Below are 19,273 nucleotides of genomic sequence, written 5' to 3'. Positions count from 1 at the left end.
AGGAAAAAATGATCACAACAGAAATATAAAACATGAAAACATGATAGAATTATGGGATTAACAAAAGAAATAAAATTAATGAAGTCATCCTGAATAATGACAAGAAAAGTAAAACAAATTGGCAAAATATTAAAAAAAATAATAATGCCTAGTGTTGGTTTGGAGGAAAATGTACTGTTTTACAACATGTGTTGGTAAACTGGGTACAGATTGCTTTCTAAAGAAGAATAGCAATTTGTGCAGTATCAGCCCTGAAAACATGCACATTCTCTACCACAGCAACTCTGCAACTCGGCTTGTAGGAATTCATTTGGTTATTCAATAGACATATCCAAGATGAATGCTTGAGGCGGCTTCTTAAGAAGCCGTCCTAAATATGCAAGAGCTTAGAAAACTGTAAGAAGTTTAACTAATGAGGGACTTTTCCTGGTGGTTCAGTGGTTAAGAATTCTCCTTGTAATGCAGGAGAAGCAGGTTTGATCCCTAAACAGGAAACTAAGATCCTACATGCTGCAGGGCAACTAAGACCATATGCCTCAAAGAGAGAGCCCACCTGCTGCAGAGAGTGCGCCACAACCAAGACCTGACACAGTCAAAAATGAGTATTTTTTTTTTAAAGTTTAGCTAATGAAAAATTTTACTTACAACATGACACAAAAAAGTTCTTATAAATGAGAACATTTTGCTTTATAAAAGTATAATTTGTATACACTACTACCACTTGATTTCTCATGTATGTCTATCATATCTTCACAAGAATGTAAGGCTAAAGGTAGAAACGCCATGTATATATTCAGCAAACATCCACTGAGCTGTACACTCTGTATGTCAACACGGCTCTAGACGCAGGCACAGAATGTGACCAACACAGGCATCTTAGTTTGAGGAGACACAGACACTAGGTAACCACAAGCACTATGATAAAGTGTTATAAATAAGACAGGATTGGAGAAGGGGAAGGGAGACATGTCTGGCAGGTAAAAAGTCAGGATGACCACATGCCCCAATTCTCTGAGACACCCAATTTACAACTACTGTCCCCGTGCAGTTATTAACCATGTTCCATTTCCCTCTCAAGACTGTTCCAGTTTGGGTAACACATTATATTCTAAGATGACTTTTGAGCCCAAGCCTCGAAAAGACAAGAGCATTCAGTGGAGAGAAACTATAGAGAAACCCTAAAGCAAAGCGAGGAGGCAGAGGAAGAGTGAGGGAGAAGGTGACCGAGGCCATGGGGTTCTGCTGGCCATGTGTGTGACCGTCACGGTACAAACATTTTCTTTTGGCCTTCCCAACTTGTTTCATCTTTCCGAAGACCTTTTCTACCTCAAATTTTAAAAATATTCTTCTACATTCCCCTCTTACACTTTCTTAATTTTTAAAAATACATTCATGCTCCTTAATCATCAGAATGGGTCAGAAGACAGCAAGAGCCAGCTGATTGCTTCCTACCTGCTTCCGCCAAGGTCCAAGGCACGAAAGTTAGAAAATCTAAGAATTGGGAGGTTTTCAGGTTTACCCAACTAACACTGATTTTTTACAGATAAGGAATCTGAAAGCACAGAGAAATTAAAAATTTCTCTATATCACAATCATCAATTGCAAAAAAGGGAGAAGCTAGTGTTTCCTGTGATGCTTTTTCACAGGGAGTGAGCTACTCTGAGGAGCTGAGATGTATGATAAGACCACGCTCAAGACCACCTGGCAGCGCTCTCCTCCTATACACCTGCACTTACCAGCAGAAGGGGAAAAACCAGCCAGGGACAGGGGAGGTTGCTCTGGTTTTGTTTTGGGAAATATCTATTATATGCATGATCTCAGAGTTTCTCAAAGTACCATAGAATAGAGAGGGGAAAATCTCCTTCTCACCCCTGTCCCCAGCCTCTACTCAGTTCTCTTCCCAGAAGGCAACCAAAGTTAGTAGTTTCCGGAGTCTGCTTTACGAATGCCTACGCACACTTTGCCCCCTACGTAAGTGGAACCATGGTGGATATGTAACTGTCCAATATTTTGCTCTCATTACATAAGATCTTAACACATCTTGACAATCATTTTCATGAGTTCATAAAGACCTTCATTCTTTCTATTGCTGTAATGCATTTCACTGTATGAATGTTCACAAATATTTTGTTTTACAAGTAATTCTGATCTGCACCCCTGGCTTATGAGATGTCTCTGAGCTCTCCTTCCAACTCAGACATCCGAAGTAAATAAAGCTACAAATGGAATGGAGATGCAAAAGGAAAGATCTTAGCTCAAGGTCATCCAAACCTTTTTCCAACAATGGCTTACATGACGAGAAATCTATGCTGTATGGTGTTGTTTTGAAGTTGTTTTGTTTTAATTTCCAGCAATGGTGAGTCCTGAGTACAACAGACACTCAGATGTATGTAAAATAATTGGTCCATGTTTCCCTTTTATCATAACCAATCCTTTGTGACGTCCTAGTTTTCCGATGTGGTTTCAGTGAAGTTTAACTTGTAATACTTTAAAAATAAAGTCAGTTACTATCGACCCAACACAGGTGGGTAACAGAACACCAATAAAGCTAGAGATTAGCCCTTACCGGATACAAATTTACGGGTCAAACGGGCCCCACCTCTGGTCACAAGAACTGCAGCTTGCAGCCTACTATGAGCTGGCCTCCTTCCTCAAAACTGATCCATGAGATGTACAGCAATAGTTCAGACCTTTTTGTTTTTTAACCAGCACTGTCTCCTCAAAACCTTACATGGACGCCAAATGTATAGAATACCCAAAGAAGAAATACTTGGATTCAAGGAGAACTGGGAAACTAGGTCTCTTTTCAGCCTCCTCACCCCCGTCCCGCCTCTGACCCTCACTCCAGTCCTGGCTCACCAAGACACCTTCCACAGAACACTTGACAGTGTGCAAACAACTGAAATAAAAGAATCTGGTTGAAAGTGAAGGCTAAAGGGGAAGGGAAAACCTTAAATGGCAGTTTCCAATTTTAAGCTCAGTTCCTAGCTTCAAAACTCTTTAACTCAGTTACACGCTTGATTCATGGACTGTAAAAATTCTGTGAAATGTTTAAGAAACCTGGTCAAGGTTTTATGTGCAATTCCCTCATATCAATACACTTAATTGTATTTTAGGGTGAAAATAAAACTAGATATCATTGTGTAAGTGACAGAAGTGCATTTTATCTGAATTTTAGAGAGAAACTTAGAACTAGCCTCCAATATTTCGAAAACAGGTAATAAAATACAGTAAAATGAAGTCAGTTTATTTAAATTTCCTTTGAATCTTCCCATACTAATGTAATAAAGACACACACTCACAAACACAAAAATTGACTCAACAGGAAACTTATCTTGCAAAACAAGATTTCAAATGCAATCCAAAAAAAAAAAAAAAAAAAAAATCCCTTCTCCCCAGGAACTCCTGGCTTTTGGCCTACAATCTTTGCATAACCAAAACGTACTTGGATAGGTTTTCAAGGTGGCCTCGGCTATCTTGGAAAAAGTGCTAAAAATATACCTTGCTGTGGCAGGACTGCAGACGCCTCTTCAGATGAGCAAGAATGACTTCACCAAGGGTCATAACAGAGGTGAAATTCATATTTCACCAAAGCAGATAAAGGGCCCCGTAACGTACACAATTCAATTTTTTTTTTTTAAAGATCAAATAACACTTTCTGATACAAAAGTGTGGCAGAGGAGAATGACCTCTATGACACCACAGATGCTGATACTAAACTGAGGTAAATTAGGTATCACTGATTCTCACAAAGCAGCTCAGCTCAGTCCAACTCCAAATGCGCATTAGGCAAGGAGAAGCTAAGATGGCCCCCTGGGGTACCCAACTACCTCTGAGAAAGCCCATCTGAGCCTATCTCTCCAGCCTCCAGGACAGAAGACAGCTAGAAACCATCCCAGTGAGCTCTGTCATTGGTCTAAGATCAGAGCGGTGCCCAACCGAACAAGATTTCTCCTGTAAAATAATCTAGAACATTCTTCCCTCTAGGGAAAGGGGGAAATGCCATTAACACGGTGTTTTATTTTTGGCCTCTCTGACATAATGACATCTCACCTGGAAGACAGATGAAGAGGAGCTAAAGAAAAAGACCTTTTAGTTTAGACTACCCTGTGCCCAATAAAGTAGGGCACTGAGAGGAACACGTTAATATGGGCATAATCATTTCATTAATCTTAGATTCCAGATGTTCAATAAATATTTCTCAAATGAAAACACCACTACTCTATCCCTACCAAGGCGAGAAGGGAGAAGGTTCCCCAGACAGTGAGCGGCAGGAGACAGCATAGGGGAGCTAAGGACTCTGCTATGTGGCTGCACTGTACTGACCTAATTCTCTAAATTGACAACATTCACTCCTGCCATGAAAATGAATATATTTCAAAGTCAAAATGGACAACTATTTGCAACCCTCTCCTCCATTAACACAAAGAACAGAGGTTTGAGGTAAGATGCTTTCACTTTAACTTTAGCTGCTTGACCAGGATTAATCAAGGTGACAACTCTGAAGGAGAGTAATAAAGTGGCCACTTATCAAGTCTCTGTTGCATCGCAGGCAGAGCACTAGGAGCAGCGAGCATGCACTCACCTAAATCACAAGCTCCATGATTCTCCTGAGTGAGGCTCTGGCGAGGCTGAGGAGCTTCCCCGAGACAGTTTCCTATCTCAGGGTGATCTTAAAGATCATGTTTTTTGCTGCCTCCCCTTAAGAGAGGCTGTAAAAGTTAGGAAGCAACACAAAACAGGGCTAACGAACAGACAACTTCTAAGGTAGATACTAAAAGAAAGTAGGGTAAATGAAAAACTGACTTAAATGTGCTGCTGCTGCTGCGAAGTTGCTTCAGTTGTATCCGACTCTGTGCGACCCAATAGACAGCAGCCCACCAGGCTCCCCCATCCCTGGGATTCTCCAGGCAAGAACATTGGAGTGGGTTGCCATTTCCAATGCATGAAAGTGAAAAGTGAAAGTGAAGTCGCTCAGTTGTATCCGACTCTTAGCGACCCCATGGACTGCAGCCTACCAGGCTTCTCAGTCCATAGGATTTTCCAGGCAAGAGTATTGGAGTGGGTTGCCACTGCCTTCTCCGTAAATGTACTGAATTCTATACAAAAAAAAAAAAAAACAAAAAAACAAAAAATAAACAAAACCAGAGACCTGTGAAGGTAGCGGCCATCTCGTCTTCTCCCACATGGCTCCCCACCTAACAGTTCTTTCTTAGCTCTCAACACACCCACTCCAACAGCATGCCCACTCCAACAGCAAGTCATGCCCCCACCCACAGCCTCCCAAGCTTCTCCAGCCCCACTACCCCCAGTCTCATCTCCTGCTGCAGAAACTCCTAACTGGACTTCCCACTTCAACACTTTCTCCACTCAAAAAGCCAAATGTCAAAAAAAAAAAAAAGCTATATGTCTTTTAAACCATCAATCAGAACATGTCACTCTCCTGCTCAAGACTCCTTGGGGGCTGCCATGCACCACAGACAGAACCGGAACTCCTCACAGTGGCCCAGGAGCCCCCGCTGACTGGCCTCTTCCTCCCTGACTGCTCAGGAGGCTGAAACTCAAGCTTCCCTCCAGCCTCTCACTGGTGCCAGGCCCAGTCTTGCCTCAGCCCTTTGTCCTTCTGTACTCTCGGCCTGGAATGCTCTTCCTGGCTCGCCGTGGGGCCTGAGACTCCTCAAACTTAGGTCTCAGTTTCAAATGCCATCTTCTCAGAAAGGCCTATCCCAGCCATCCTCCAGTTACCCTTTTGTTCCTTTATAGGCTAATCATAATCTGAAATGCATTCATTTGTTTTACTTCCCCCACTAGAATATAAACTCTTTGCTTGATTCCTTACTACATTTGTCGGACAAAAGAAATAAGAAATATGCAAACTTATTTGAAGGAAAATTTGAAAATCTACTGAAGAACATAAGTCATCTGAATAACAGGATAACTCCTATAACAGGAAGTACACAAGGTGTCAACTTTCCTAAAATTAGCCCATGAACTCAATACTGCCAATCACTATTCATAAAAACCTCAGCAAGATTTCTTTTTGAACTTCACAGAATGATTCTAAAGTTCATCCAGAAGAATACACAGACCAGAACTATCAAAGTCTGGGGGAAAAAAAAAGAGCAATGAACAGATGACTAACCCTATCAGTATTAAAATTATAAAATAGTAATTTAAAGAATATCATAACGTATAACAAGAGACCAAGAAAAAGTTCTAAGTATATTTAGCAAATGATAAAAGGCACAAATCTAGTAAATGGGGCAAAGGCTGGGTTATTCACCAAATGGTGCCGACACAACTGGTTATTTCAGGGAAAAAAAATATACACACCTCCTATCCCCCCCAAAATATATGTCTACCTCATTTCCTATACTACAAATAAATTCCAGATGGAGCCCCAAAATTCAAAGTTTAAAAAAAAAAAAGGAAAAGAAAAGTGAAGAGAAAAAGAAACCTTAAAAAATTAAAATCTGAGGACTTGTTTTAGAAATGCAAAAAGGTATCCAGTCAAGTCTTCCTCTCACTCACATGCCTCTGTCACTTAGCTCTCCTTCCTACAACAACCAACAATACCAGTGTCCTGGGTTTTCTTTCATAAACATTCTATGATATAAAAGCAAATATGTATCCATTAGTTTTCCTCTTTAAAACAAGCAATGGCATACTAGACTTAATACTCCTCACTTTGCTTCTTCAGTTTAATAGACCGATGAATATTTCAAATCTTAGAGTGAGGAAGGTCTAAGTAGAGCATGAAACCCAGAAATTGTATATAGACCAATGATGAAGATATTCGTCTTGTCCCAGTCTCTACGCTAAATGTCATTTACATTATCTCCATTTCATTCCACAAACAAGGAAATTAAGGCGTTCAGAAGTTAAGTGATGTGCCCAAGATCACAGAAGCAGCACAATCCCAGCTGGTTATACCTGACTACAGAAAACTACAAATAACACTACAGAATACTACAGATAATAATACTTACTACACAATACTGCATCGGGCTATACCTGACTACAGAATACTACAGAAGGACGGCTGGGGGGTAGGGCGTATGCACAAATACAAAAAATGTAAACACCCTAATACGTAAAGAACCCTTCAATCTGAAAAACACCAATAGTCCAACCAAAAAATAATCAAGAATAAAGGGAGATAATTTCTAAAAGAAATACAACTCCCTCCACTTAAAAAGTGTTCAACAACAATAGTGATTGATAAAAGGCCAATCAGAATCACTTTTTTCCCCACTTCTTAAATTGACAAAATGTTTTAGAGTAATTTTCAGTGCTGGTCATGGTCTAGGGCATGCCATATATTGGGACAACATCCATCCAGAGCTACATTGTTCATCTAACTGCAACTCCACTTTACAAATTTCTGCTACAAAGCTTATTTGCACAAATACACACTCACACAAATAATTCACTACAGCTTTGTTTTTCTGACAAAAGTGGCCATAAACTGATTAAACAAAGTGAAAGTGTTAGTCACTCGTGTCTGACTCCTTGTTACCCCATAGAGTGTAGCCCTCCAGGCTCCTCTGTTGGTGGAATTCCCTAGGCAAGAATACTGGAGTGGATTGCCATTCCCTTCTCCAGGGGATCTTCCCGACCCAGACACTGAACCTGGGTCTCCCACATTGCAGGCAGACTCTGTACCATCTCAACCACAAGGGAAACCCACCTGTCTTCTTTCATAAGTGGAATACTATGTAGCTATTAATGACAAAAGTAGCTCTAAAAACATCAACTAGGAACAGCAGAAGAGCAATATTAAGGTCTCATAATATAGAACATTACATACACGTGGGGAAAAAACCTGAAAGAATACACAACACTTAGCAAATTACATCTAGAAAGTGATGCTTTCATTTTCTTTATATCTTAAAACTTCCATGTTGAACTTCTGTAAAAATAATGTATTTCTTATAATAAACAGAAAAGACTTCAAAATAACATATCCTCCTTCACTCATTAAAATGGTTCTGTGTAAATAGAGTAACTTCTCCTTCCACCCCTCCCCTCTCCTGCTCAGTTTATGCCCCACCCCCATTCACAGACACACACCATTAATGGACTACACACTCCCTACTTCTGGCATATTTATACTGTGTGTATTTAGGCTGTAACTCCTAGAAAGCACAAGCTTTGGTTTCATTTCAAATACATAAAAGTCATTGTTATTCAAAGCTGAATTAAAAGAACTTAATCAAAAGTAATACAAAATTAAATGACTTTGAAGTCATGATGATTACTACTTAAAACAAAAGTTTCAAAATTATATGAATCCATATGCTATTGCCAAGGGAAATGAACTGCCAAAAACAGACTACTGACTCTAAACTGTGCCTGACAACAAAAATGTGAAAACAGCTTATCAGTTAAAGTATGGGAGGGAGGTGCAATCTATAATCATAAAGGTGACCATCCTAACAAGTCAAATTTTCCTAGAAAAATGTAACCTCAATTTATTCTGATTTAATTTTGGTTTATTTATGTATAATTGAGTAATCTTAACTCTTCTCTTCCTTCTATCTTGACTAATCTACTCAAAAATTTAATTTTTGACATAAAATTAATCAAGTAGTATTCTTTCAAAGAGATCCCTTCAAAAGGGATTTTATAATAATCCTGTAAACCCACCATTCCTACTTCACATTTTTTCCCTAGCACCAAAACAACTCAAAAATTTCCTGCATATTTAAGTTAACACATTTTGTGTCATTATCTGGACATACAAATCATCTGAGATGAACTGATTCCCCACTTACTCTTTCTCCCAAGAATCCAAGTACACGGAGAGAAATTTTTTTTTTTAAGAAATGTTTTAATAATAATTCACTGATAACACATGTTTTACCTGACACCGGTGAGTTTCTACCTGATTATTAATTTCCAAAAACTATTCATCATCAAGTTCCCACATGTGTATATCCACCAGCTTCTACAACTGCACCAAGTAACTCTAGGCTCCTCCTTATGCATTCAGCAGATTCCTACTACACCTTTCCCAAGAACAGAGAGTTATTCTGGGAGTATGGGCAGAAGAAGGATCAAAAAATAAGTGAGACACAGACATGTCCACAAGGGGCTTATGGTCTACTCTACTGAGGATTAAATGGACATGTATATAAGTAACTATGATGTTATGACAGAGGTATAAGTAAAGTATTTTCAGACCAAAAAAAGTCATCTTCAGATAAGAGGGAGGAGCAAGGAGACTTCCTGGATGAAGTGGTATGTGATAAAAACCTCTCAAAAAATCAGCAGTATATAGATGTGGTAGTTTGGAAGTGTAAGGTAGGGAAAAAGCATTATGGAAAAAGCACAGAATGGGAAAAAAACAACCCTTCTTAATGCAACCCAAAATAGACATATTATTTAACAGCCCAAATGGAATTTAAAACACACACACACACACATATCATGCTTCAGTATTCATGTGAGGACATTAGTTTGAAAAGAAAACTATGCCTTTTTTTTTTTTTCAAATAAATTTTATGGCATGAGTACCTATAGAAAACTAACATTAAAAAAAAAAGAAAACTAACATTATATATGAAGTTTTTCAACAGGACATTTAAAAAGACAGTTCATGTTCACACTATTTACCTACACTTTCATATTAACTGAAGCGTCACATACTTAAAAAAAAGTAGCAGTTTGAAAGTAAAGCAAGCAATAACTGATACATAATCTAACCTATCAAACTGTGTCTCTAAACCACTGGCATAATAAAATTTACATCACTTTAACACTTAAATTCCATGAAATGTCAGTAAGTCCAGATAACCTTAAAGGCATTTTTGTTTAAGAAGATATTCATAACAGATTAAAAATGAAACTAGTAATTCCCAGTGATCATATTATTGACATAGATCAATATCAACTTTTTTCAAACTATATTTTCAATTCAGTATCTCAGCTGAGTGACTGACCACTCATTCCCCAGCCCACCCCCTAATTTTTGTTTTCAGTTGTATCAACCATCACACTGAATCATCCCCTGATGATACAGTGTGACAGCAGGAGCTACTCTGGACAGCCAAGGACTGGATTCTACTGCTGGCCAATAGCAACAGTTCAGGCCAGATCTGTTTGATTCACTGACCTTCAGTATACTCACCAGTAAAACACAACTGGTTAACCTACATGACTCTATGTTCTATAATTCTATAAATAATGAGCATTTTGTTTTAACCAATTTAGATTTGTCTTTGAGATTACTATCAAGTGACCATAACAGTAGCACACATAAAGAATAAACCTGAAAAAAAAAAAAAAAAGAGTAAACCTGAAGAATACACCCGCCAACACTCTCATGGCTTTGTATGCTCTCATTTTCACATTCAAAGAGGAAATCCCCTTTCCCCCAAAAAAGTATGTTGTATCTGAAAACAATCCAAGTAATATCCAAGTAATATTTTGACCACACAAGCTTCTGGGATAGAAAATGGTAGAAGAGTAAAAATATTCAAGGGAAACCACCACCACAAGAATACCAAAATAAAAAACAGATGTTCTACATACAGTTATTGCTACATGACAGAAGCTCTGGTAGCTTTTCAATACTCCTAAGAAGTTCTGAGAGAAAAACAATGTTTTCTTAACCTTCTCTCTGAATGTACTTTTGCATCCTGAAACCTGAAGAGGACAAAGTATCAGACATTCTATAGACTGAGTTCTTTGTGCACATAACAGATCAGGTCAACTTTATACTTCTATAGCACTTAGCAACATGCCCTGAACATGAGGCACGCCACACCAGCTGAACAAGTGAATGAACGACACACCACAAGATAAGTCCATACATAATAAATTCTGACCAACCTTTACTACTTCTTTGTACCGAATTCCAGTAAAACCCAATCTCTGAAGTAAATGAACACATGGAAATATCTAAGTATTCGAGATCGCTATCATCCTCAAACATCAGTTAAGAATTTGAAATTTCAATTAAGACATTACAAAATACAATTAAAACTGAGTAACAAACACAAAAAAAAAAACTGAGTAAGAAATAGCCTGACATTAACCTACATCAATCCCTGGCTTATTTAAAAGCCTCTACTTTCTCCAGAAGATAGAAATGGCAAAACAAACTCTCCAATCCACAAAATTTAGAAGGAAAAAAAGCTTAGAAAAACTTGATTAATCTGTACTTACTTAGCCTTGGAACAAATTTTACTCAATTAAATTCAAAGAAAGATAGCTAATTTTTAGCATTCTACGCTTTTTCAAAAAAATAGGCGGGCAGGCCAAACTCTTACGTTTTACTATATGATGATTAAGTCCCGCAAGACGAGTTAAAAATATTTATTCCTCAGAAGTCATGAAGAGAATCACAGCTACAGAGACCTGTGACAGCAGATCAGCAGGTGTACTCCATAAGTTGTAAGTTTTAACTGTGAACACAATTTTCTAATTAGAATACAATGTTCATCCACTCAATAAACATTTGCAATGTCAATACCCTCTGGCAGTGCCTTAAAGTCAGAGAAGGGCTTCTCTTGTCCTCAAGAGGAGATAAGACAAGTAGGTACCTAAATGCAAGGCAGAAAGAATAAATGCCAGGCAGAAAGAATAAATGCCATGAGAGATGCACAGATAAAGCATTTCAGAAATGAAGAGGGAGCTGTTACTCTCACAGAGAAATATTACCTTTTTGATCTTTGTAAAGCAATTTCACAACTATTAACTCTCCTAGGCTCACAACAGCAACCTAGGAGAGCGGATATTTTCCTACTAGCATAGATGAGGAAACTGAAGCGGAGAAAGGTTGATCCTGTTCCAAAATGACACATAGTTAAAGACAAATCAGGACTCTTTGTATTATATTTTCTCTGGGGGAGGAGTTCAACATATGGCAAGCCTTTTGTAAAAGGAAAGAGTATTTTCGTATTGCAAGTAATCATATCCTTATGTATGTATGTGCATATTATTTATATACATGTGTGTGTTAACCTTGATTTCCATTAACAGGTGTGCTTAAAGCACAGCAAAGCAACTGTGTACTATAAATATTAAAATAAACAAACTTCCACTGGATTTTAACAGAATAATCAAATAAAAACAGTACTTCTTTCTGCAACAACTTGTGAAATAATAAGATTTCTTCCGTAATTTTTACCCATGTCTAAATACTATTCTAAAATTGGTCTGCTCCTGAGACCAGGCACGTTGGTTCTGCCAATAATTATCTTTAAGGATACATCACATTTTCGAAAACTATTAAATAATGCCATCAACTCTTCAGCTATCCAAGGGAGAGTCACGTGTGACGCATCAGCAGCAGCTATTGATCAAGACATGCTGAACGAATGAATGAATTATTTGCAGGCATTTTAAAATCCCTGGCCTGTTGCTCTCTACGCAACGTTCTGCCTCTCATCACTGCCTCACCAGGGTGCACGCAAGGCATGTAAATTTCAATACAATTAGGATCTAATTAGGGAAGCAAATCTGCTGCAGGTGAAAATGCTAATCCCAAAGATTAGAATTACCCACACCGCCAAACCATGGTTAACTCTGTAGAAGCGGGACTGGAGCCTGCAACGTCGGTGAAAAGAAAACTGACACTTTGTAAGCAAATACTTTTACTAAATATCACTTATGCCCACTCACACCTTTAATATACGACTATACCCCTAATCCGGTTAATTCAAAGAATTCTGTCTCCTCGCCACTAAGACTGACCTCTCAATGATAGTTTCTTGAATCCCTCTCCCCTCCAAAAGAGAATCCACGTTAAACAGCCAGGGTAAAAGCCAGAAGGTACCGGGTTCCCATCTCCGCCTTCTCCCCCGCCCTCCCTTCGCCATTACACCCCAAGCGGTTTGGTCGCAAAGGTGAACTAGTTTGCTCTTCACGCACTTGTCCACCGCTGTCACCCACCCTGACCCCTTGCACACTCGCGGGCGGCCACCAACTCCGCCCCGGAGGAAGCGCGGGCCGCCACCTGCGCCGGCCCCACCCGCCGCCCCGGCCCGCGCCGCCTCGGGCCCCGCAGCCCCCTCCCCGCAGGACACCCCGGGCGCCCCGGCCCGGCCGCAGCCCATTCTTCCTCCAAACTCCAGCAGCCTCCCCCACTCGCCCGGCCCCGCTCCCCGCCGCGCCCCGCTCGTCCGGCCGCTGAGGGCAAGAAGCCCTTGGTTGGGCGGGTCCCAAGACGCCGGCCCAGCGACGCCCCTCGCGGGCCGGGAAGGCGCCCCGGCGGCGGGCGCCCCCGAAGTCCTCGGCGGCCCCGAGTGAGCGGCGGCCCGGAGGCCGGGCTGCGGGCGCCAGGCCTACACTCACCGGGAGCGGGCGGAGCGCGGCGGCCGGCGCGGCCCCGGGCCTGAGGGGCAGGACACAGCCCCGCGCGCGGCCCTGCCCGGGCCCTGGTCGGCGCGGCGAGCCGGGCGCTCACTCCAGCCGCCGCCGCCGTCGCCGCCGCTGCTGCTTCGCCACCTCGACCGCCATCTTGACTCAACCCCTCTCCTCCCCCCCGGCCCGGCGACCGCGGCTGAGGCGGCTCCGGCGCCGGCTCCTCCTCCTTCCGGAGGCTGGCAGGCCGACTCCCTCCTCTGGCCGAGCTTCCCGAGTTGCCCGCGTCCGGCCCCCTGGCATCCCGCCTCGGTCCGGCGGCGGCGGCCCCAGCGCGAAGCCATCGCGCCCGGGTCTCCCCGCGGGCGTGGGAGAGGAAAGGACGCGGTCCTTCGAGCTCGGGCTGCCGGGGGCGCGCGGCCACCCAGCCGCTGCTTCCCGGGCTCGGGCTGCGTTCGCAGCGGGCCTCCCTGAAACACCGCGCGCGGCCGACCCGCCCGTGATGCCAGCCCTCCCTCCGAGGATCCCGGGCCCCCGCGCCCGCCAAGTGCGCTCTCGGCCTCACGCTCCCAAGGAACTGACCGGACGGGCCTCGCCACCGCATACTGTTCCTTTAGAGAAGCCGCCACTCCACATCCCACAATTAGGGAGGACAAACCCAGTCGGTGTCCACCCGGATAGTTACGAGAAAGCCTGGGTTTTAAGAAACGAGTGATTAAAAGGTGACGTGAAGAGAATTCGCACTCAAGAGGTTGGGGGTTCTTTTCAGACGCTTCCCCTTAAGTACTGTGTGGACGGCAAGGGGGTCGCTCAGCTCTAAAGCGAAGCAGGCACGAGAGCTCGTAAAGGCCGCGTAAAGTAGCGAGAGCCCGTGAAGAGGGCCTGGGAGGCGTCCGTGTCCGAGCACACAGCCCTACGCTTAAAGCCTCCGGCCGTTGGAGAAGCCAGCGGGACGGACTTACACTCGGAACGGGGTTTCCGCGAGCTCGGTTTTCCCGCCGGAGTCGGCCCGGCTGCAGCCTCCCGGTCTGCGCAGGCGCAGTTTCTCCTCTGGGGCCATGGAAGTGGCGGCGCCGCTTCTGTGTCTGGCGGCGACTGTCCTGGTATGGGGCGTCCTCTGGGTTTGGGGCTCCTGGGAGCGAGTGACGAGGCCGGAGCAGGCTGGCCTGCCCGGAGGCGGAAGCCGGACACTTCTGGTGACGGCGCACCCCGACGATGAAGCCATGTTCTTTGCTCCCACTATTCTAGGCTTGGCCCGCCTGCGGCATCAGGTGTTCCTGCTCTGCTTCTCCGCAGGTAGGAGGCTGTAGGCGGGGCGCGGGGACTCGGGGCGGCGGAGATAATTCAGGCTCCGGCCTGTTTCAGTTGGCTTCTTACCGAAGAGGTTTCTGTCGTAGGCGCCAGGCGAATGAACACACTGAAGGACCCTTCCCTGGGCCGTGAATCCGTGATCCCAGCCCGGTACGGCTTCCCGGGGTGGGGGCACGTGGGCCGCGTGTGAGCCGGCTCCCCGCTGCCGCGATTGGAGAGCACGAGAGAACTGCTCCCATTTGCTTCCGATAAATACCCACATCTGCGCTGGGAACTGTGGCTGTAATCAGTATTCTGTGGAACCTTTTCATTCACAGGAGGGCCAAGAATAACGACCAAACAGAATCTAGGCCGTGTCATGACTGCTCAACTCTTCATTCTGTGCTAGAAACATGTACATGTCAGACCGAGGGGAGAGCCCATTAGACTAGAAAGTAATCTTACAGGTCGTTTTAGCGTTCAACTCGACCCAGCTTTCACTGAAGGGACCGTTCAAAGAATGAATTCTCCTTTACCGTACAGAAAATATGGGATGAGAAAACAGAAGTTGACCATTATGCTGGATTATGGTGATAATTGCAAAGCTGTATAAATGAAATAACTAAACTGTACATACACAGTGGGTGAATTTGATGGTGTGTAAAAACCATACCTCAATAAAGCTGGTTGTAACATGCCCAATGAGCTCTTTTCCCATTTGGTTGTGTTTCATACCAGTTCTTTTTCTATACAGATTTTTCTCAATAAGCATGTTTATATGATTTATCACAGAATATTACTTTGTCATTAATTTCTTAAATATTTATTAAAAACTTATGTGTAATAATCACTATTAAAATGGGCAGGGAACTTCCCTGGCAGTCCAGTGGTTAAGACTACAGGCTGCCAATGTAGGGGGTGCCGGTTCCATCTCTGGTCAAGGAGCTCAGGTCCCACATGCCAAACAGCACGGCCAAGAGATTAAATAATGATAATAATATATGGCCAAAATCCAGAACACTAACATCACTAAATGCTGGTGAGGATGTGGAGCAAAGGAATTCTCACTCACTGTTGATGGGAACACAAAATGGTGCAGTCACTTTGTGAGGAAGTTAGTTTGGTAATCTTTTACAAACCTAAACATACACGTATCAGCAATAACCCTCCTTGGTATTTATCCAAAGAAAGTGAAAACATGTTCACCCAAAAACCTACACCCGGATGTTTATGGCAGCTTTATTCGTAATTGCCAAAACATGAAAATAACCAAGATGTCCTTTAGTAGGTGTGTGGATAGACTGTGGTCCATTCAGACAGTGGAATATTAGAGCTAAAAAGACATGAGCTGTCAAGCCATGAAAAGAAACAATCTTACATGCATATTACTAAATGAAAGAAGCCAATCTGAAAAGGCTTTGTACTGTATGACTCCACCTATGTGACAATCAAGAAAAGGCAAAACTGTGGAGAGAGTAAAAAGTGGGGATCAGGGGCTGGGATGGGAGACAGGATGTATAGACAGAGCACAGAGGATTCTTAGGGCAGTGAAAATACTCTGATACTATAATGATGGATACATGCCATTATATGCATGCTTATTCACTAAGTTGTGTCTGACTTTTTGCAACCCCAGGGACTGTGGCCCGACAGGCTTCTCGGTCCATGGAATATTCCAGGCAAGAATACTGGAGTGGGTTGTCATACTTTTCTCCAAACCCACAGACTGTACAAGACCAGGAGTGAACCTAATGGAAAGTGTGGACTTCGGGTGATGATGGTGTGTCAGTGGAGGTTCACCAGTTGTAACACATGTACCATCCAGTGGGGGATGCTGCTCATGGGGAGACTGTGGATGTGTGGGGCAGGGAGTCTATGGGAACTCTCTGTATCTTACCTTTAAGTTTGCTGTGAGCCTAAAACTTCTCTTAAAAAAGTCTTGACTAATTTTTTTCATTAAAAAAAAAATCTATCTGCTAGGATGTATACTCTGCCCTGGGAATAAAACTGAAAACAAGTTAGGTAAGGAACACATCCTTCTGAAACTTATAAGTTAAACATTTATCCATATTGATTAGAACTAGGTATATAGCCTTTTAAATGGTTTCATAAGGATAAACCTTAATTTGTTGTTTAGTCGCTAAGTCGTTACCAACTCTTTTGCAACCCCATGGACTGTAGCCCGCCAGGCTCCTCAGTCCATGGGGTTTCCCAGGCAAGAATACTGGAGTGGGTTGCCATTTCCTTCTCCAGGGGATCTCCCAACCCAGGGATAAAGCCCTCGTCTCCGGCATTGAGCCCCCAGGGAAGCCTTTTAGTTAGTCATCCCTTCAATTCAGTTTAGTCACTCAGTCGTGTCCAACTCTTTTCGACCCCATGGACTGCAGCAGGCCAGACTTCCCTGTCCATCACCAACTCCTGGAGCTTACTTAAACTCATGTCCATCGAGTCGCTGATGCCGTCCAACAATCTCATCCTCTGTTGTCCCTTTCTCCTGCCTTCATCAAGGTCTTTTCCAATGAGTCGGTTCTTCACATCAGGTGGTCAAAGTATTGGAGTTTCAGCGTCAGCATCAGTCCTTCCAATGAATATTCAGGACTGATTTCCTTTAGGATTGACTGGTTGGATCCCCTTACAGTCCAAGGGACTCTCAAGAGTTTTCTCCAACACTAATACCACAGTTGAAAAGCATCAATTCTTCGGCGCTCAGCTTTCTTTATGGTCCAACTCACACATCCATACATGACTACTTGAAAAACCATAGCTTTGACTAGGCAGACCTTTGTTGGCAAAGTAATGTCTCTGCTTTTTAATATACTGTCTAGGTTGGTCATAGCTTTTCTTCCAAGGAGCAAGCATCTTCTAATTTCATGGCTGCGGTCACCATCTGCAGTGATTTTGGAGCCCAGGAAAATAAAGTCTGTCAACTGTTTCTGTTGTTTCCCATCTATTTGCCATGAAGTGATGGGATGCCAGGATCTTATTTTTCTGAATGTTGAGTTTTAAGCCCACTTTTTCTCTCTCCTCTTTCACTGTCATCAAGAGGCTCTTTAGTTTTTCACTTTCTGCCATAAGGGTGGTGTCATGGGCATATCTGAGGTTGTTGACATTTCGCCTGGCAGTCTTGACTCCAGCTTGTGCTTCATCCAGCCCAGCATTTTGCATGATGTACTCTGCATATAAGTTAAATAAGCGGGGTGACAATGTACAGCCTTGATGTATTCCTTTCCCGATTTGGAACCAGTCTGTTGTTCCGTGTCCAGTTTTGTTGCTTCTTGACCTTCATATAGATTTCTCAGGAGGCAGGTCAGGTGGTCTGGTATTCACATCTCTTTAAGAATTTTCCAGTTTGTTGTGATTCACACAGTCAAAGGCTTTGGCATAGTCAATAAAGCAGAAGTAGATGTTTTTCTAGAACTCCCTTGCTTTTTTGATGATCCAACAGATGTTGGCAATTTGATCTCTGGTTCCTTATTATTGTATGTATATTTAGAAGTTTTTTCCCCCCAGTTTATCTCTATTACAAATAACCTCTTTATTTATACTTCTTGCTTTGATTAACATTTTTTCCCTCAAAAAATTTTTTTATTGGCAGTAAGATTAAACCATTTTTCATATATAATGAGAATTTCAATCTAAGCACTTTTCTCAGTTTGTTCTATTAAAGATATTAATTGCAAATAGATGCAAGTAATGGTCTCTCTTTTTTTTGCTTTTAATTTTATGTTTTTATCAACTATGGAAATCAAATTAAGCAAAATTTTGAGATGGTTGAATTTTATTTACAAAGTATTATAGGTACAGGGGATTCTTTACTAAATTTCTTTTTGTTTTCTAGTAGGTTGAGGCTGAAAATTAAAATTTTTTCAAATGAAAAAATATAAGACCTACCAGACTCTTGACACATGCTGATGTATCAGTATCTATATTGTTGTCTTTCATTGTTTCCTCTGAATCTAAATTTCTTTGTAATTTTTAAAATTACTTTTTAAAATCCCCAACTCATTGAAAAAATGTATGGATTAAACATTAGCCACCTTCCTGATTTATTCTAACCTGAAAAGCAGGAAGTTAATAACTTGTTATATAACATAATGAAAGCTGTAACTGCATGACAGAGAAAATACTGTGGACCCAAAATGGGGAAAAGCGTGAATTTTCTTTTCACAGAGTTGGATTAAGGAAACTTTGAAAAGCTTTCCTTTTGAGCTGGTCTTTTAAAATAGGACTTAGGTTCACAGAAAGTAGGGCAAGTCATTCAGGGCAGTCATTCAGAGAAATAGTAAAAACATAAGTAAGTCTGGGACTCATTTGAATGATTCATTCTAACTACATCTCCAGTTCTAAGGGGTAGGGAGAAGCAGGGAAAAAAATGTATCTTATTAGTGGCTCATATAATCCTCTCAGCAATCCTATGATAGGCATTAAATACACAAAATGTTACACATGTATATAATTTGTTCCCCCTCCCCCCTTTTTTTTAACTATGGAAACTAAATCACAAAAAAGTAACTTAACCAAAGTGAAGAGCTAGGATATGGAGGAACCCAGAACCCTTTGGGTCTTTCCAGTTCTGAGCCATTACACCCAATCTGCCTCACACATCTTGTTGCTGTGACAGTTAAGGAATAACTCATTTGATGCCCAGTGTATCTTCCAAGAAATACCAGTT

The 19,273-nt window shown here is 42.1% G+C and overlaps 2 protein-coding genes across 23 annotated transcripts in view; one reads left to right on the top strand and one right to left on the bottom strand.

Moving 5' to 3' along the window:
* Window positions 1–14,296, bottom strand: part of NCOR1 (nuclear receptor corepressor 1) — a 116,424-nt gene extending 102,128 nt beyond the window's left edge. For 17 of the 20 annotated variants that reach the window (XM_043903930.1, XM_043903946.1, XM_043903940.1 and 14 more), the window contains exon 1: window positions 13,303–13,447. The gene's annotated coding sequence lies outside the window, so the exon portion shown is untranslated. Of the gene's footprint in view, window positions 1–13,302; window positions 13,448–13,893; window positions 14,016–14,273 lie in introns of those variants that run through there. The other 3 variants (XM_043903932.1, XM_043903944.1, XM_043903933.1) reach the window with 2 other exon arrangements.
* Window positions 14,297–14,368: 72 nt separating this feature from the next.
* PIGL (phosphatidylinositol glycan anchor biosynthesis class L) overlaps window positions 14,369–19,273 on the top strand; it is a 47,397-nt gene continuing 42,492 nt past the window's right edge. For all 3 annotated transcript variants that reach the window (XM_043903962.1, XM_043903961.1, XM_043903960.1), the window contains exon 1: window positions 14,369–14,607. In XM_043903962.1, coding sequence (XP_043759897.1) covers window positions 14,370–14,607 — 238 coding nt within the window. In that variant the 5' untranslated portion in view covers window position 14,369. The remainder of the gene's footprint in view (window positions 14,608–19,273) is intronic.

The sequence above is a fragment of the Cervus elaphus genome, chromosome 5 (genome assembly GCF_910594005.1).
Source record: "Cervus elaphus chromosome 5, mCerEla1.1, whole genome shotgun sequence".
Lineage (NCBI taxonomy): Eukaryota > Metazoa > Chordata > Mammalia > Artiodactyla > Cervidae > Cervus > Cervus elaphus.
The sequence above is the reverse complement of the archived record's forward strand: the minus strand, read 5'-3'. Positions and strand labels throughout refer to the sequence as shown.